General features: G+C 44.0%; 1 protein-coding gene across 1 annotated transcript; it reads right to left on the bottom strand.

Annotated features, from left to right (window-relative positions):
• Nucleotides 1-4,078: 4,078 nt before the first annotated feature.
• On the bottom strand, nucleotides 4,079-5,970 carry CHST4 (carbohydrate sulfotransferase 4). Its single transcript, XM_049804806.1, has one exon. The coding sequence runs from the start codon at nucleotides 5,866-5,868 to the stop codon at nucleotides 4,690-4,692; it is 1,179 nt and encodes a 392-aa protein (XP_049660763.1). The 5' UTR covers nucleotides 5,869-5,970; the 3' UTR covers nucleotides 4,079-4,689.
• Between the last annotated feature and the right edge of the window lie 10,586 nt (nucleotides 5,971-16,556).

Below are 16,556 nucleotides of genomic sequence, written 5' to 3'. Positions count from 1 at the left end.
TTCTAGCTTGGGTGGTATACATGTCTGAGCAGCACAATAACCTCAGAATTCAATGGTCATCTTGTTTAACCAAAACTGCTCTAGAATTCAAAGTAAGAGGTAAAGCACATTAAGTGGCTGCAACATAAAAAGATCAGGAGTAAGGCTTATTATATCTCTTTATAATTCTAAGTGACACTTTAAGACTGAGTTTGTCTTTTTCATGGCAGTTAGTCAGACAGGCAGTGTGAACTTCTGAGTCCGCATACAGTATTTTTACCTTTGCAGAACCATACAAAGACATTGTCTAACACTGAGAACGTTTCCATATGCACTTGAGGCACTCAGTAGGCATAAGAACTAAGACACAAAGAGCACAGCTTACTCAAGGTTGCCCTCTTTCATCTGTTCTGAACTCCTGAAAGGCACTGCTCATCCACAGATACACTCTTACTTGTGCAGACACACATGGGTCTAGGTCTCTTCAGTCCACTTTTCCATTAACGGGACCTGGAGATGTCACTGTATCATATGATTCTGCTTCAGGGCATTCCAGCTCTGCCTTCTGCAGTAAAAAGCCTTGTTTTCTCTGCTTTGTCTTACCAAAGACACAGTTACATTCCTTCCAATATGCTGGAGACAGTTTGGCTTTCCTTGTTCATGTAAGGTCCCTGTACTATCAGAGAGTGTCAGAAACACTCTTTTTGTAACTCAAAGAAAAGGAAGTATTTTAAGTCATCTGTGCTGGCATTAAGACAACTTTAAACTTTCAGGTAACCAAACTGTGTGGCCTTGGTGCTTCCAGAAAAAATAAAAACTTACCTATTGTACTGAGGAAACATAGCTAAAGGACTGTAGTAAAGATATACACTGAAATCAACAATCCTGCTTTTTCTCTGATTAGGCTTAGGAAGCAGAAGTTAAAGTAATTTTTCAAAACAGTACATTAAGAAAATGCATCATATGTTATTTTTATGTCATTTGTTTACTGGCTGACTGGTAACACTATGAAGGTTTTTGTCCAGCTAGACATTTGATACACAGAATTGAGTCCACTGAAAACAAGTATTCATAATAAAACTTACGCCAGTCAAGCTGACATTGGTTAACATAGAGATATAATTAGCAAGGTACTGAAAAGAGTCTATTTTTGCTCAGAAGTAGGCTTGGCACTTAAAGTAGGAAGCTCTTTACTATGACAGACCAGGCTTCTGAGACGCTATGCTTTTAGCTGAGTATGTTGAGTTAAGGTCCATTTTAAAGGGACTTCAAAAGAAAAACAGCAGCTGTGCGCTTCTCTGGCACAGTATGAGTCCTACTCTATGCCAGCCTGCCTGCTCCGAGTTTGCATAAACACTGTGTAAAGGAAGATACCTTGCTTTCAGTGGATTTTCTACCAAGATGCCAGTGCTGCCAGCTCAGCATAGATTTAGTCATTCAGCAACAGGATCCCTAGTAACAAGACTATGATTTCCATAATATACAACATCCCACCCTTTGCAGGGATTAGGGGTTTAGATATCCACACTGCTATGGTACCAGGTGATCTGTAAATGTCACTAAAGCCTAAGTATTGGATACCACTTCTGGTGTCTCCTTTATTAATCTAGCTTCAAACCTTTATTTACACAATACGAAACTGATATCTACCTCTACTGAATTGAGTCAGTATTATTCCAGTTTTACAGATAATTAAATGGAAATTCAGACACTGAAAAGATAGAGAAATATCACCTGAAGTCTTTCCAACCACTAAGAATAAGAGCTTTGTTTTAAACAACAGGACACATACTCAGAGGAACCCTGTCTTAGTGGTCTCCAGAAAGAAACCACATCCCAGAGGACGTGTAATCAGCCACAGCTGCTTTAAAATGTTTTTAGTCTTGGTGATCGGGGCTGATGCTTCGTCCAAAAGAAAACATGATTGAAAGTGAAATTTGAATAGTGACTGGCTTTGTGCTGAAAGAATCACCAGCAGCTATAGAAGAAATTCAGTTTGTATGGTGTACAGACTTATTAGTGGATCCGAATAATTCAGTGTGCTAGGCCCTGTTTAGTGGTATGAGATGTCTGGATTCAATTTCAAATAGCTCTTTCAGAAACACTGACATTCATCTAGTCCTGCACCCAGAAACCAGGAAAACCCTGCTAACTGGGTAGCAACAAGCTGAGCTCTGCCCCTGTCCATCCACCCCTTACAAGGCACAGGAGCATATGCAGGGGCATTTGAAGAAATGTAATTTCATGGATAAGAGAAATGCCACAACAAAACACCAGCCCGTGAAGTCTAAATAATTAACAATAATGCTGAATGTAACAAAAATTGAAAGAAAGGCTCCTCCCTCCTGCCTGTATCAGCTTTCCCACTGCTGACCAATTCTGCTTCTACTGCTGCCTTGCTGGGCAGCTAACGTCCCCTGCTCACTGCTTGCTGTGGCACAATTAATCCTGCAACTCCTGCTAACTGCTGCAGGATGGTCCCTTACCCCAAAGGGACACACAGGATCTGGAATGTTGATGTCTACCCCAGTGACGGTGACTACAGAGCTGCTTCTGGGCTGAGAAGCTCTCCTAACTTCTCTAGCTGCTACTCTTTGTGGTCTCAGAGCTGACTGTTAACTGGGGATGGCTCATTGGTTCATTCCAACAGGTCTTCAGCTAGCAGCTACTTTCTCTTGCTAAACAACATAACTGCTCAGTGTCCATCCATAAGGTTACTTTCCCTACTTTCCTCAGCAGAAACAGCACGTAACAAAACCCTCATTAATTCTCTGGTAGAAGAAAACCCAACCAACCCAGCTGCTGTGAACGTCAGAAGAGCCTTCTTTCTACTATTAGAGATTGCTACTCAGTTAAGGTGAATCCCCTTGTCACCCTTCAAACACACACAATAGGTAGAGGCTGGACACTGTTTCTTGCCTATACACCTTCAAACATGAACACAGTCACTATACCCCCTAATTTTAAAATTCAGCAGTATAGATTTCTCTTTTTAAGAAGATATTGTAACTTTTTTAATAACATGCAAATGAGGTCTAGTCCTCCAGGTAGACATAGTCACTTTTCTATAGTGGGCACCAAATGCCCTTCTGGCCGGTCTAATAGGAGCACTCCTCACTAGAGCTACACTGGCATGAGGAGGGCAGCTGACCGACAAAGTAAACAGGGCCATGGGGCAAGGGGCTGCAGCCAGGGCAGATAGGGAAGAGGAGCACCAGAAGGAGAAGCAATGAACCAAGGACTCGCAGGGGTTGGTGAAGTGGGAAGGGGAACACAGCTTCCTATGGCCTTGAACACCCTGATCCTGCCTGGAGCCTCCTCAGATCACTTCCCATGCCCAGCCTTGCCTTAATCACCTTCTCCCAAGGATGCACATCCTCAGAATCAAGCCTCATCCCTTGTTGATGCTTGTGATCCTGCCTTAGGACAGCTGCCTTGCTGTCTGCAGGGTACTGGAAATATTCCAGCTCTGGAACAATATCTGAATGCACTGTTAAATAGGTACTTGTTAAAGGGACTCTGCAATTTACACATGAAAGAAGATGTTTAAAAGGAAGTATTTGTAGGCATTTCACTCCCCAAGTCTGGTAACAAGCTCTTCTCCTTACCTTATGTTCAGGTTTGAGCTACATATTCCCATTGGAGGTGGGAGAATGGCATCTCCAATGGAGATGGTGGAGAATGGCATAGTCTATTGAACATAATTTTGTTGTGCTCTAGGACAGAAGATACTCTCAACAAATTATTCAATAGGGTAACTTCCTGTTCTCCTCTCAGCTTCAGTCCACTGCCATAAACCTCTCTTCCCAGTTCCAGTATTTATACCAATGGAATCTGTGTCCTTACCTTGTCGCTACAGTCTCAACATTAGCATGAATTCTTCTCAGTCACACATGTGGACTGTGAGAACTCCCAGGGGAACAACTATTCTTGGTTTTGGAAGCTAGAAGACAGAATTATTTCAGCTGAAAAATAAACGGATACACATAGTCCCAGAAATGGATCCCCATATGCAAACCCAGGAGTTTTTTATTTTCAACTATAGCTGGTTTATTCCATTTGCCCATTATATAGTAAGTAAACACAAACATTTCCCCAACATTGCCACCAAGGCTGGATGCCCAAGCACAGGAATGGAGCAAAAGAAAAACTGGGCTTGAAAACTCAACCATTCTGAATAAAAGGATCTTTCTGGAAACCAATGTCTGGTCATCCTTGCATCTCTTCTGGCTTTACATATCCTGGGTGACAGCATGACAAATAATGCTCTCTTTATTCAGCTTCCATTTACGTCTCCTCTTCCTTTGCAGTGCAATTGCTCGATGTGGTTTCACTAGTATTTAGCTGTGGTCTGTGAGGAGTTTGAGCTCTGCTATCTGGTCCCGCTCCTTTGGCATTCTGTTTGCTCCAACCTACACATGCACTTTCACATAAACCATGGACTTAATTTGGAAAACAGACTTCCATTACTTCAGCCTGCATTGTGGCTGAGCCTCCAGGGGCCTCAGAGAGTGACCCTGTGCTGCCGAGAAAGCTCTCATGAGTGAGTTGGGGTTCCTGTGTTACTTATCCTTGCATAGCACATCCATGCACGCACTCTTACACACATATGCATGCACCTCTGTCCTCTTTTCCTCTAGCAAACAGTTCTGCACTCTGCAGCCTTCACAGAATACATGCAGAGAGCAGCTTTTCTGCCTTCAGAATTTGTTACTCCTCTGAGTTCTGGCCAAACAAAAGATCCAGCGACATATTTTTTTGCTCTTCTTCGGACTGAACGAGCTGGTAGCCCAGCAAGTCCATTGCATCCTTGCACACATTTTGCACTTTTTCTATTTTTTGGAAGGGAAGGGTCTCCCTCCAGGCCTGGGATACTCTCAGTGCATCTCTGGACCCAATATCAAAGGCCTGTGCTCCTCGCCCCTTCCCATGGGTGATGTTGTGCACCCACTTCTGAAGTTCTGGTGTGAAATGGAGTTCTGCAAACCTGTACATCTGAGCAGCTCTTGCTAGCGGGTCTCTGACAATGTCTTCATAGCGAACCAGCAGGTAGCGGTCTTTCAGGAAGCTGGGAATGGCCTGACTGCCTGCCTTATAAATCTCAACGTGGCTTTTGCAGATTACTTGCATTGTGTTGTAGGGCCCCATTTCTCCCTTTGTCTTCTGGGAGCCCACAACAATGTTACTGTCACGTTTCAGTTCTGCCATTGTATTCTCTCGGGACCTGAACACAGCCCGAGGATCACGTACCAAGTGGATGATTTTGAGGTTCAGGGATGGATCAGTGAGAAGGGGGTAGAGAACTTTCAGGTCAAAGAACCGAACCTCCTTGATGGCAATATGGCTGTAGGTTTTACAAGCTTCCTCCACCTTGCTGAATGGGTACTTGCCACAGATCGTTCTGCAATTGCCTGCAGTGATTATGTCACTGCGACTGAATGAGTTGCAGGCAGGGGGGGAGCACAAGGCTCGGCTTGTCTCCCACTGAAATAAATCAGACTTCTTCTTCTGGCTAGACATGTAAGCATCAAACACAGACATGTCACACAGAAAGACCGACCTGACGAGGTCCCGCACTGCCATGTGCAAGACTTTGGCACTGTTCTGGTACATCTTAACCCACACATGCCATGCGGGCTCCATCAGGTAGAAGACACTGGGGTGCTGGCTGAAGATTTGTCCAGTGAAGGAAGATCCTGACCGCCAGGAGGAGAGAATGAGGATGTGGACTGGAGAAGGTTTTTCTTCCATGGAGGCATTGTTGCTGCAGGGTAGGAACAGGAAGTGGATCAGAAGGAAGGACAGAACTGCCAGAATCAGGAGCACCTGCACCCTTCTAGACTTCATCATGGTTGCAAGGGACCTGCAGAGACAGAGGAAGTTCAGCATCACAGGATCATGAAGAAGGCAGGATGTGGTGCATCAGGCTCCTGCCAATCCCTCTGCAGGCTCAGGCTCAGGGCTTTGGAAAGCTGTCACACTACAAGTGATACTGTGACAACCACAACACAAGGTATCTTTGGAAAGGACATAAATACTGCAGGGCTGAAAGTTTTCTGTAGCAAAACCACTGTTTGTCAGCAAGCCATTCTAATGCAGTCTTAGAAGATCACTGAAAAGCTTGTCTGCACTTTGATAAAAGTTTAAGAGTTAGTTCAGTGTACTGAAATAAGCACACACAAATGTGTACTTAGTGTACATAATTGCTGCGATTTTTATGGAGGAAAGATGGAACAAACAGTTTTTGTGGCAAATTCAACAGTTCCACATTGTTACTTTTAAGCTCCTGCTCTGACCACCGTTTACAATTATTTTTATGCCAGAATGCTGTAAAAATACAGTGTAGGTTTCCATTTATTTTAGTTACATTCTTTTTGGAATTTCAGGAAACATTTATTGTCATCACAGGCAAAAACTCACATACCAAACGAAAGCATTTGGCACTGTAATAAATCCAGGCACAACAGTATCTCCTCTACAATCAGCATCATAGACAATTTTGCTAGAAAGGCCCACAAGGTTTTATCTCATCTAACTTTGTGTAGGCAGGCTTACCTATAACTAACCCCTTTCTTAGCCTAACTCCTTTTTAAAGACTGTCTCCTAATACCCCTCCCTCCAACCCCACTTATGCTGTAGGTCTTTCATGAGAAGAGGTAGAACACAATGTGTTAGTCCAACTCAAAGGTCTCCCCAAAGCTGGCTCCTTGTTTCTTGCACTAAATCTCTATTTTGCCTGTTGAGGATGATGTCATTATTGGAAAATATCCATTGTGCTGCCTGGGGACAATTCATAGCCTGAGAGTACTCAGTAGGCTGGCACAGGAATCTGCAGGAAGTACAGTCACACTGAGGCAGAAAGGATTGACTTAATTTTTAAAAAGTCATCTGCCATCTACTCCTCTCTTGTCCGCTCTCCTCCCCTCCACTAGCCATGCCTGTTTGTACCTTGAATATAGGTGGGTGTATGCAGCACAGGCTGCCCCTGGGGACAGGCTCCTCAGCACAGAAATCCGCACAGTATGGCGTGCTCCCCTGTCACCATGTGCCACACTGGCAGTTTAGCTGTGCTGCAGTGGAGATGGGCCTCTCTGGCCAGTGCAACTGCTTTACGTTTCCAAAGGTGAACTAAAATTAAAAAAAACCTTACTGGTTCTCAGTCATGGTTATTCCTTCTAGGTGCTTCCACAGCCAGACAAGATAGAGAGAGCAGGGCCTTCAGGGCTGCAGGGCACGCTGGAAGTCGTTCTGGACAGAGCAGCACTGGAGCCCAGGTCCTTACAGCTTTGTACACTGCTTTTGTGTGGCCCACAATTGCACAGAATTCAGGCAGCCATGCCCTTGAAGAGCAGCTGCCTCCCTACTAAAGCAGCAGAGGTGTAAAGTGTGCCCCAACTGGCCACAATGCAGACACTGCTTCCCTGCTACGCGCTTACCGTGTTATCTTCTAGGTCCATGGTAATACATGAATGTTCCCAGTCAACATTTCGTTAACCTCCTCCTTATGTTCTGCCTCAATTTCCCTCTGCAACAAAGCTTTCAGACTAATTTTCATGGAGATGCCTCCTCCCATGATTTCAGTGCTGTAGCACTGATGTTTAGATTTCCAGGTACAGTCACTGCTGCTAACCAACTGGAAAGAGTACTCATCTTTCCCTCCAGCATATATGCATAAATTGGCTTGTTTATCTAATCTACCTGCTCTGCATTCCTTTTGAGCTTAGGGTTTATAAGGCAGCAATTACAATTTCTCAGAGCCAGGACAATACCCAGCCCAATGGGTAAGCCTGGTCATTGCCAGTAAGTGCTACTACAATATGAATTTTATTTTAATAATGTCTTGCAAGGATGAGGCTGTGCATTTAGTGACAGACAGCATGCTTCTGATCTCCTGGACAAGAAGCCCACTGATTTTTTTTGTTATACACATGGACTATAGTGTTCAGGTCTGACAAGAAGCTGATTCAGGTCAACATTTGGACCAAGCCTACGAAGAGATGCAAACAAAGACTGATGTAAAAGTAAGTTATATATCAGTTTCCTCCTTGCAAATAAATAAAGCAGTGTTTACCAAAAGTCTTGGCTTCCAAATGAACTTTGATGATATCACTTCTATCTGGCACCATTGATATCGTTATTCTAACTCCTGACAGAGTTCCTGGACTACAGCCAGAAGCTCTTAATTGAGAAAAACTCTGTTGAGCAGACACAAACACTGGCATTAAGATATCCAGGCAGATTTAAAACCACAGAAATCATTACTTCTCCAGAAACCTATGTGTGAATAGTCTGAGTGTGAGTCAAAGAGAATGGATTCAGTTTTTCTGGGAAGCAAGGTTATGCTTTTAATCTTGAACCAAACAAGGGTGGGACAGCTGGATGTTTCAGACATTTCACAGAGTATGCAGACCATGCCTGTGACTACTCTTGGTAGAAATGGCCTCATGTGAGGCCACAGCCTCAACAGCTTCTTCACTCTTATACAAGAAGTAGTGATGATTGTTGCCCTGACCCATCTGTCCCACAGGGAGGGGAGAAGGACTGATGAGTTGTGTGTGCCTGCTGAAGTGGAATAAAGGAGCACCAAAGAGTGGTAAAGGTTCTAGCTGACATTTCCTAATATGAAAGAAATACTACATAACCTTATTTTTCACCACTGTATCTCTCAATCATGGCAGCTGGGAAGTTTCTAAACTAAGATCTTGTCTTAACCACATTTTCCTTACAGCAAAACATCCAGAGTCACAAGTGATTCACTTCATTTCATATTGCAAAAATGAAATATGAAGCCCTCACAGTTGCAGAGTAAAGATCAGCCCAGAATGATTGAGACAATCTCAGCTGTAGAACAAAAAAAAGGCACATTGTTACTGTCTGGTGGCAGAGAGATGAGCCAGGATTTGGTTCAGAGCAGAAAGAACAGGAAGAATCTCAAGGCACTAAGGAAGAAGAACAGAAACTACTGAAAAATACGACAATCCAGTGTCACCATGTTAAAATCTCCCACAGCACACGTAGAAGTACACAAAGAACTGCGATCTGCCTGCCTGAGCAGCTGGTCTCCAAAAAAATGAACAGAGGTTTAAGCTTTTCCAGAAACACACAGGAGCCTTGGAAAAGCTTGATCCTGGCAAAGGAAGAGCATTACAGAAAGCAGAAAGCAGCCCCAGGGAGACATACCCACCAAACACACTCTAGCACAGATGGCATGTCCCCAGAATACAGGCGTGTGGAACCTGTGCATGTCTGAGGGTCAGAGTGACAGTACAGCCCCAAATAACCTCGTACTATGCAGACTGTGGCTGAATGCTCTGCAAGTCTGGGGGAGCAATCCAGACCTGTACAGATCCCTCACTGCTGTAGTGGCAGTAGCATAGCAAAGAGGATCTGGTGACAGGGAAGCCCCAGATACTGGTCTTTAATGGCACTGCTTGTTGCTCATAGTTTTATCACATCTGTCTTCAATTTGGCCTGATCAGCTTCTGCAGAATTAGACATAGCATCTGCCCATTCAGGGGGGAACAGATGGCATGACTGTCACTAGTGGGAAATGCTGAGAAGGGACACTGAGAAGACAGTCTGGAGAAGCAGGAACTACCCTCTAAGCCAGACCAACAGCTTCTGTCTGCAGGAGGAATCACATAGCAATTTACTGGCATCCACATGTTTACAGTGTTTTACAAAAATTATCTCCCTGTTCAGGCTTCTGAGCATGAGCAGTCAAATACAGTTCTGGGCACCAGAGCATCCACACCAGATACCAAGAAATGGTTGAAAATCTCACCTTAACAAGTCTTCTTGAAGCACCACCAGACCTGGTTCAAGCAAAGTTGCCCTCACAGACATACACTGCTGTGGTACACACTCCTCCAGGCAGCAACACGAACAGCTGTGCATTCACGTACTGGCACTCTGCCTTCATGCCAGGCTCTCATATACACATGTACTCAGCTTTTACCTATACCTGTGCCTGCTCCCTCCTGCCCCCTTCATTTGTGTATGTCCAGCTCTAAGACTGACTATTCTACAGTGCCCGCCTACTTTGATCAGCCTTAAACTAGAAAACTCCACCCTGCACTAAGCAGCAAAGCAAGGGAATGGCAGTTTCTTGCAGGGGCACAGATGACCAAACACTGCTAGTAAAGGAGAAGGGCCAAGAAATTAATGAAGGAGAGTGAGACGTGCTTCTATGTTAAGTCCCACTGCAAGCTCCAAAAGAGACTGCTCTCCATAAAAAGAGGAACAGGGATGTCTGTGGAGCGTAAGAGCAAAGGACAAACAGGAACTCTTGTTGCAAGGAGGACCAGCTTGCCCACCACGAGTGCAGAGATAGGGCATATTTGCCTACTATTGCTCTGGCTGCTTGCCATGTTGTCAGCAGATGCAGATTCATATAGAGTCTTTTTGACTCATTTCTGTCTGTGCCTTGCTTGAGTTAAACATTTGGGGGCCAGGAAAGAAAATTCTGTGAAAGGAGCAGCTGTGAAAGGAGCAGCCGGACTTGGCTTGTTAATGATTCACAAAGGTGCTGGACCTGCAATGGGCCTGTGCCAGGTAAGGTAGTGAAGCACGGCAGCACTGGTCTCAAGAGAATTGCGTGGTATTCTGTGACCATGCAGAGACAATGGCTTTGGGTCATCCCTATTCCAGGTCTCATCATTTCTGTCACACTGCCTGGAGAGGTGTAGACCTTCCCTTGATGGCGTCCCCTGTCCCCAAGGGTCTCACTGAGCTGCTCTGAGGGCAAGTGAAGTACAGGAGACAGCAGAAGCAAAAGATCTGGGCAAGGCTGGTCCTTCCAGCAGGAGGGACAAGCTGAATGGGGCAGGTCATGTTCCCTTTCACTTGCTGCATTGCAAACGCAGGTGGTCAAGCCCTGGTAACCCTGGGCTGGGAAGCAAGGTGAGAGGCTGGCAGTAGTCCAGGTAGGGCCCTGCAGAGAGAAGCATACAATATTCTGTGCAACCTGGATTTCAGCTATGTGTTCCTATCCCCTGCACTGACACCATTTGTAGGAGGGCTTTACCTGTATGTCATTAAGTGTTACAAAGCTGGTTTGTAAAGGTCACACCACTTGAGTGGCTCTTCCTGAAGCCTTATTCCTCCCTGACCAACAGTTGCATGAACAGAGATGTATCAAAACTCCTGTTCTACCTGTATGTAGTTTGCTCAAGACATGCTGGACCTTTAGCACCAATATTCAGGCTTTGTGACAGCACTGAACACCACTATACAGTCCTCTAGTCACAGGGTCAAGCAGATTTCTTCAGTGGCACAGATCCCAAGTTCTAACTACTTGGCTGAGTTTTCCAGAAGGCAGCCTTCATGGCATGACCAGTTGTACAGAGGAGGAAAATATACTTTTCTTTGGAGACGAGGCTTGGGAGGGCACACTGTTCTGGCATATTGCATTTCCTGAGACCTGCACACTGTGGAAAGTGAAGGAGGAGTGCTCTGGCTCCTGAACAACAGATATCATTCTCCCTGTATGTCTGACTCATAAGCTTTATGAAACAAAGCAGAAGCATATGGCAGTCAGGCTTTGCTTAACTTCAGTCAGTCCCATATCACCTGGCCTTGTACACTTTGCTTCCACCTCACACACTGGCTGGTTACATTTCTGCTTTCTACCCTCCTTCCATGATTAAAGGTGTTTTCTGGGGACTCAGAGACTAGTGAGCCCTGCAAACTGCCCATGCAGCCAGACTTTCCATTTCTTATACCCTGAAGAAGCAAGCAACGTGTGCTGTGCTCCCCAGCACACATACACAGAGCACACCTGACCCAGTGCAGCAGCAACAAGAGTAGGCTGAGGAGCAGTGTCCAAGGTATGGCCTAGAGGTAAATCTGAAGTGCTGACACTGGAGAAGACTCCCTCCCTGAGGGCATGTCTTTGATAGTCTGATGAGAGAAACAGGCATACCTAGAGCAGTGGAACCAGTTCAGCTGAAGGGTTTGACCAACCCCATGCCCTGTCTTCTGCCATCATCAAAAGCAGATGCCCAGGGAAGAGAACGAGAAGCACAGTTTCCTCCCTAGGTACTTTCCTGGCCTGCAGCAGGCTCTGGAGTACATGATTCACCTCTCTGAATGTAGGTGTCCAAAATAAGCTAGCGAGAGTGATGCCCTAGAAGTTCCTGTTTCTTTCTGTTGGCTGTGACAAGAGCGGGGGGTGATGTTTGTGAGTAGACATCTGCGCTGAAGCTGTCTAAAATCAGTTGAGATCAAGCTTGTCTTTGCATTTCACAGCACCTAGATTTTTTCTATTTACTTGTCCAATCATGTTTTGAACTCACAGATACTTTTGGCATCAGCAGTATTCCCTGACAATGAGAATATGTTCAGCTGCATGTTCCAAGAGCTACTTCCCTCTTTTTTGAACCTGGCATATAAAAACTGTATTTGGTAATATCTTTTTTTATCAAGAGAGGCAATGATTAATTTCTCCCTATTCACAGTCTTTAAGCTATACAGGATTTTAGCATCCGCTCTTAGACAGCCTGTAGAACACAATTCGTCTTATATCAGGTTGATACCTAACGCAGCCCATAGGAATCATGCTGGAGAAATCTGTGTCTCTTTCCATTAATTGCAAAAGGAGGCTGCACAATTAAGGCAGAGGAGGACTATTAACCCTGGAGCCATCTGTCACATGTAAGATAGATCACAATGCTGCACAACATAGAAGAGGACTCAGACTGGTGAAAGGCCTTCATACGTTCTGCATCCTTCTCCCCTCTTCTTCAATACATCAATTCACCTGTCTCATGAGCCCTGCCCTTGGGAGCACTCTCCTTTGGAGACAGCAATGTTTATTCACTGACAGGATTCCAGGCAGAGATGAGAAGGGCATTCTCTTCTAAAATTTGAAGGGAAGTTTGCTATCTTACAACATCCTGTCTGGCTCAGATCACAACTTTGACCTTGGAAAAACATTTAGACTCTCAAACACAAGGACTGATACGCTGCCACTTTTTCTTGCCTTCCTGGCAGATAGGCAAATTTAGGAGACTACAAGTCTCTCATATATGTCTGTTAATATTTATTTAGAGGGATCAGTTAGATCCTGGTGTCACAATACACCTGAAAGAGGTGTGCGATGGGATGGCTCACGTTCCCTGCATCCCAAAGGTATGACATCAGGGAGCTGCCGTAAGAGTCAACTTGGTGAGTATGCACGGGTGAATACTTGCCACAGAACGAGATCTCCCTTTCAAAGCAGAGGGAGTTTAGGTGTTTTCTAGCTGGCACCACTAAGGCTGTAAAGATGGAAGTTTATGGCTCTGCAAGATTGAGTGACAGAAAGTTACAATGTGGCTACTCACACAAGGACCATGCATGATGTCCTGTACTGATGACTGGATTTTGAGTACTGCTGCATTTTTGTGTTTCGAAATGCACAGGGAAAACCCTGCTCCTTGCTGAAAAGAAATTTGAGAGTAATCTTGAAACAAAAGAAGTCTGTATGTCAATTGCTTATCACTTTCATAGGGATGAAGGCAACAGAGCAGAACTCTGGCTTTCAGAAAGAGCTTTTTGGCAGGGATGTATACAGTTGCTCTGGTTGCTTTAGAAATCATCATTCATAGAGGATAGAAAGGAAATGTAGTGGTCAGGCAAGCACCAGAATGATTAGGAGCAGAGGTGCAATGTCTATGCTAAATTCCAGTCAGAGCAAGTTCCTCCTGAGCCAGAGCAGATCTTGCCCCATGTGGCTTCCAGAACAAGGAAAGATGAGACAAATGACTGATATGATGTCCTACATGAGACATGTCTCCAAGGGCAGGTTGGTGTGGCTCCTGCACTCATGTTGCTATGGCCTTTTCCTTGTGTTTGAGATAAGTTTTAAAGTTGTATTTTGGTTTAGAAGCTGTTTGAGATAAATAGACTTGTCTGAATTGGCACAGGAGGACCCAAAGTTGCAGTAGGTGAGAGCAAGGATGGTGGCTGATTCCCTCCCTTCCCCACCCTGCTTGCAGTTGTAGTGTCTCTGTAAATAATTCTTTCACAAAAGACCTAAGTTACCCTTACAAGCAAGGAACTTTTCTATTGTCATTCGCCAAATGCTCTATGAAACACAGTGGAGCAGAGAGATTGGTAAGACCAACAGCAAAGAAGAGGGTGTGATTAACACATAAAGCCAATAGCTAGAAACTGCAAATTTGCAAAATGTTATAAATAAACTGGGTAACTGAATTTCCATGTGAAAACCTTTGCATGTATGGAAACAAAACCTGAGGTTAAGCGTAGCAATAGGTTAAAAATATTCTTCAGATGAAGAAACTATTTTTTCCACTTTCACTGTGGGAAAGGAGGCAAAAAAACCCCCAAACAACAGTGGAGCCTGTAATATCAAAGCAAATGAAAATGTTTGTTTCCTAAGTGTCCCTGCACAAAATGAAGTGGCAGAAAGATAAAAATATAATTGTTTTTACAAAAAACAAGCAGCAGAAGTGGTAATTAATCCCTCTGTTAAAGACAGCATTTATATATCACTGTGGAGATGGTACAGATTTCCAAATTAAAGAGATCTTTGTGCACATACTGTTTAATGTCTTTATCAATGACATGGGCAACAGGACAGAGTGCGCTCTTGACAAGTTCACAGACAACAGAGGGTTGCCTTCCCCTCTCTTAGCAGAAACTGCATCCGGAATACTAGGTCCAGTAAAAGACAGACATTGTTTTAGTGGAGTGAGCCCAGAAGAGGCCACAAAACTGGTCAGGAGTAAGCACACAAGATGCACAAGGAGAGGCTGAGGAGGCGTGATCTGTTTAGCTGGGAGAAGACAAAAGGAAGGCCTTATTGCTGTTTGACACTACCTAACAGGAGGGTGCAGAGAGGCTGGAGCCAGACACTTCTCAGAGGTGCACTGGCACAGGATGAGAGACTTAATATAAGAAGAAAATTTTTCACAATGAGGGGGGTCAAACCCTAGAACAGGAGACCAGATAGGCTGTAGGATCTCGATTCTTGGAGATATTAAAACTCAGCTGGACAAAGCCCCTGCTCTAATCGACCCTGGTGTAAATAGGGTGTTGGACTATAAAGATCCAGATGTCCCTTTCAACCAAAATTACTCCACAATTTTGTTATTTCAGATGGCAATAGCAAGACTGGAGTGAAACAGATCTTGCCTTAGAGAGATGCATTCAAAGAGAAGGACAGCTGAACAGCTTGGGAAAGGAACAAAACACTGCAAAACGTACGCAGACTTGAGGACTCCACTATGCAGTGAAGACAAATGAGCTATAAATGCAGCCATCAGGAACTAGAGTGATAAGTGGAAGGCAGCAGGAAAGTCATAATGAAACATGCTCAACCTCCAGGTGTCAGAGCATAGTTTTCAACTGAACCATTTCGCCCTAGTTCTGTAGAAAGAAAAGAAAGAAAATAGAACCAACGTATGTTGCTATTGAGGCTGTAGAAGTTTGGATCAGCTGAAGACATTTAGGTAGATTATAAGCCATTGGCAAGTACCATGAAATCACCATTGCTGAGTGCAAACTATTGCCCTTGTTCCAGACTACAGATTTGAACATGAAGATACATTATAGTCTAGGAAAGTTACAACCCTCATCCACATGCTAGTATTTGTGCTCCTCACTTCACCTGACCGTTGTTTCTCTCTCCATAATTCAAACTGATCCAGTTTGTATTCACATGATTGGAGGTTATTTTCCATGAGACTCTTCTACAAGATGATGACTGCTTACCAAAACAATTTTAAAGTAGTGTCACTTCTTATTAGCTCACTAATTCAGTGAACAAATCTCCCCATCATATCAGGAACAATCAATTCTTATTATTAGTAGTAATGTTTGTTTTTCCAGTCTCTACTTGAAAAGCTGAAAGTCTTCCATGATCACACAGTCCCTCACTGTATTAATTATTTTAATACCATGGAGATCTGTGTATGTAATCACACAGGGTCAATAAGACCCCTTCCATCATGCTTTCTTCTAAGTTCTCTACAAATATATTTTCAGAAAAGCAATTGTGTTTTTTACCCCCATCATTACTCACTTGTCACATGAGTTTTACTTGTGTTTCTACCCTTCATGAACAATTCATGCCCTTGAATACATATGTTCCATTCATGATTGCCAGTCTATGGCAGTCTGTAAGTTTCCCCCACTCTACAACCAGTATCAGGGGTTGTAGTTCCTCTATTTTACTGCGGATTCCTTGCATTAGTAAACAAACCTCTTGGCGGTATCTGCCTGACGTTATTCCATTTCCTGTCTGGTCTCCAGTATCACCTATCTTTCCATTACTTGAGTTAATATTGTTATTTTCTCCTTACTATCAACCCGTGTACTAATTGATTTTATTTTCATTTGTCTGCCTTTTCATTTTCTTACAGAATGACATAAAAAGGTATTTCCACCATGGGTGGACAAGTAAGACAGCTCTGCCCTAGAACTGTCTGTTCAATAGCAGGAAGGAGGGATCTGTAATCCAGGAAGAAACTTACTGGACCATGTCCCCATGTCTTACAAAATAACGCAATGGCAACGCTTGCTTATTGGCTTCTAATATCTCAAGCGGTGGGGGAAATGTGAAAATGGGAAAA

The sequence above is a fragment of the Accipiter gentilis genome, chromosome 7, assembly GCF_929443795.1.
Source record: "Accipiter gentilis chromosome 7, bAccGen1.1, whole genome shotgun sequence".
Classification (NCBI taxonomy): Eukaryota; Metazoa; Chordata; class Aves; order Accipitriformes; family Accipitridae; genus Astur; species Astur gentilis.
This window is presented reverse-complemented; position numbering and strand designations above follow the sequence as displayed.

Coding starts and splice junctions, on each gene's coding strand:
- CHST4 (XM_049804806.1), bottom strand. CDS start 5,868: ATGCTGAACTTCCTCTGTCTCTGCAGGTCCCTTGCAACCATGATGAAG.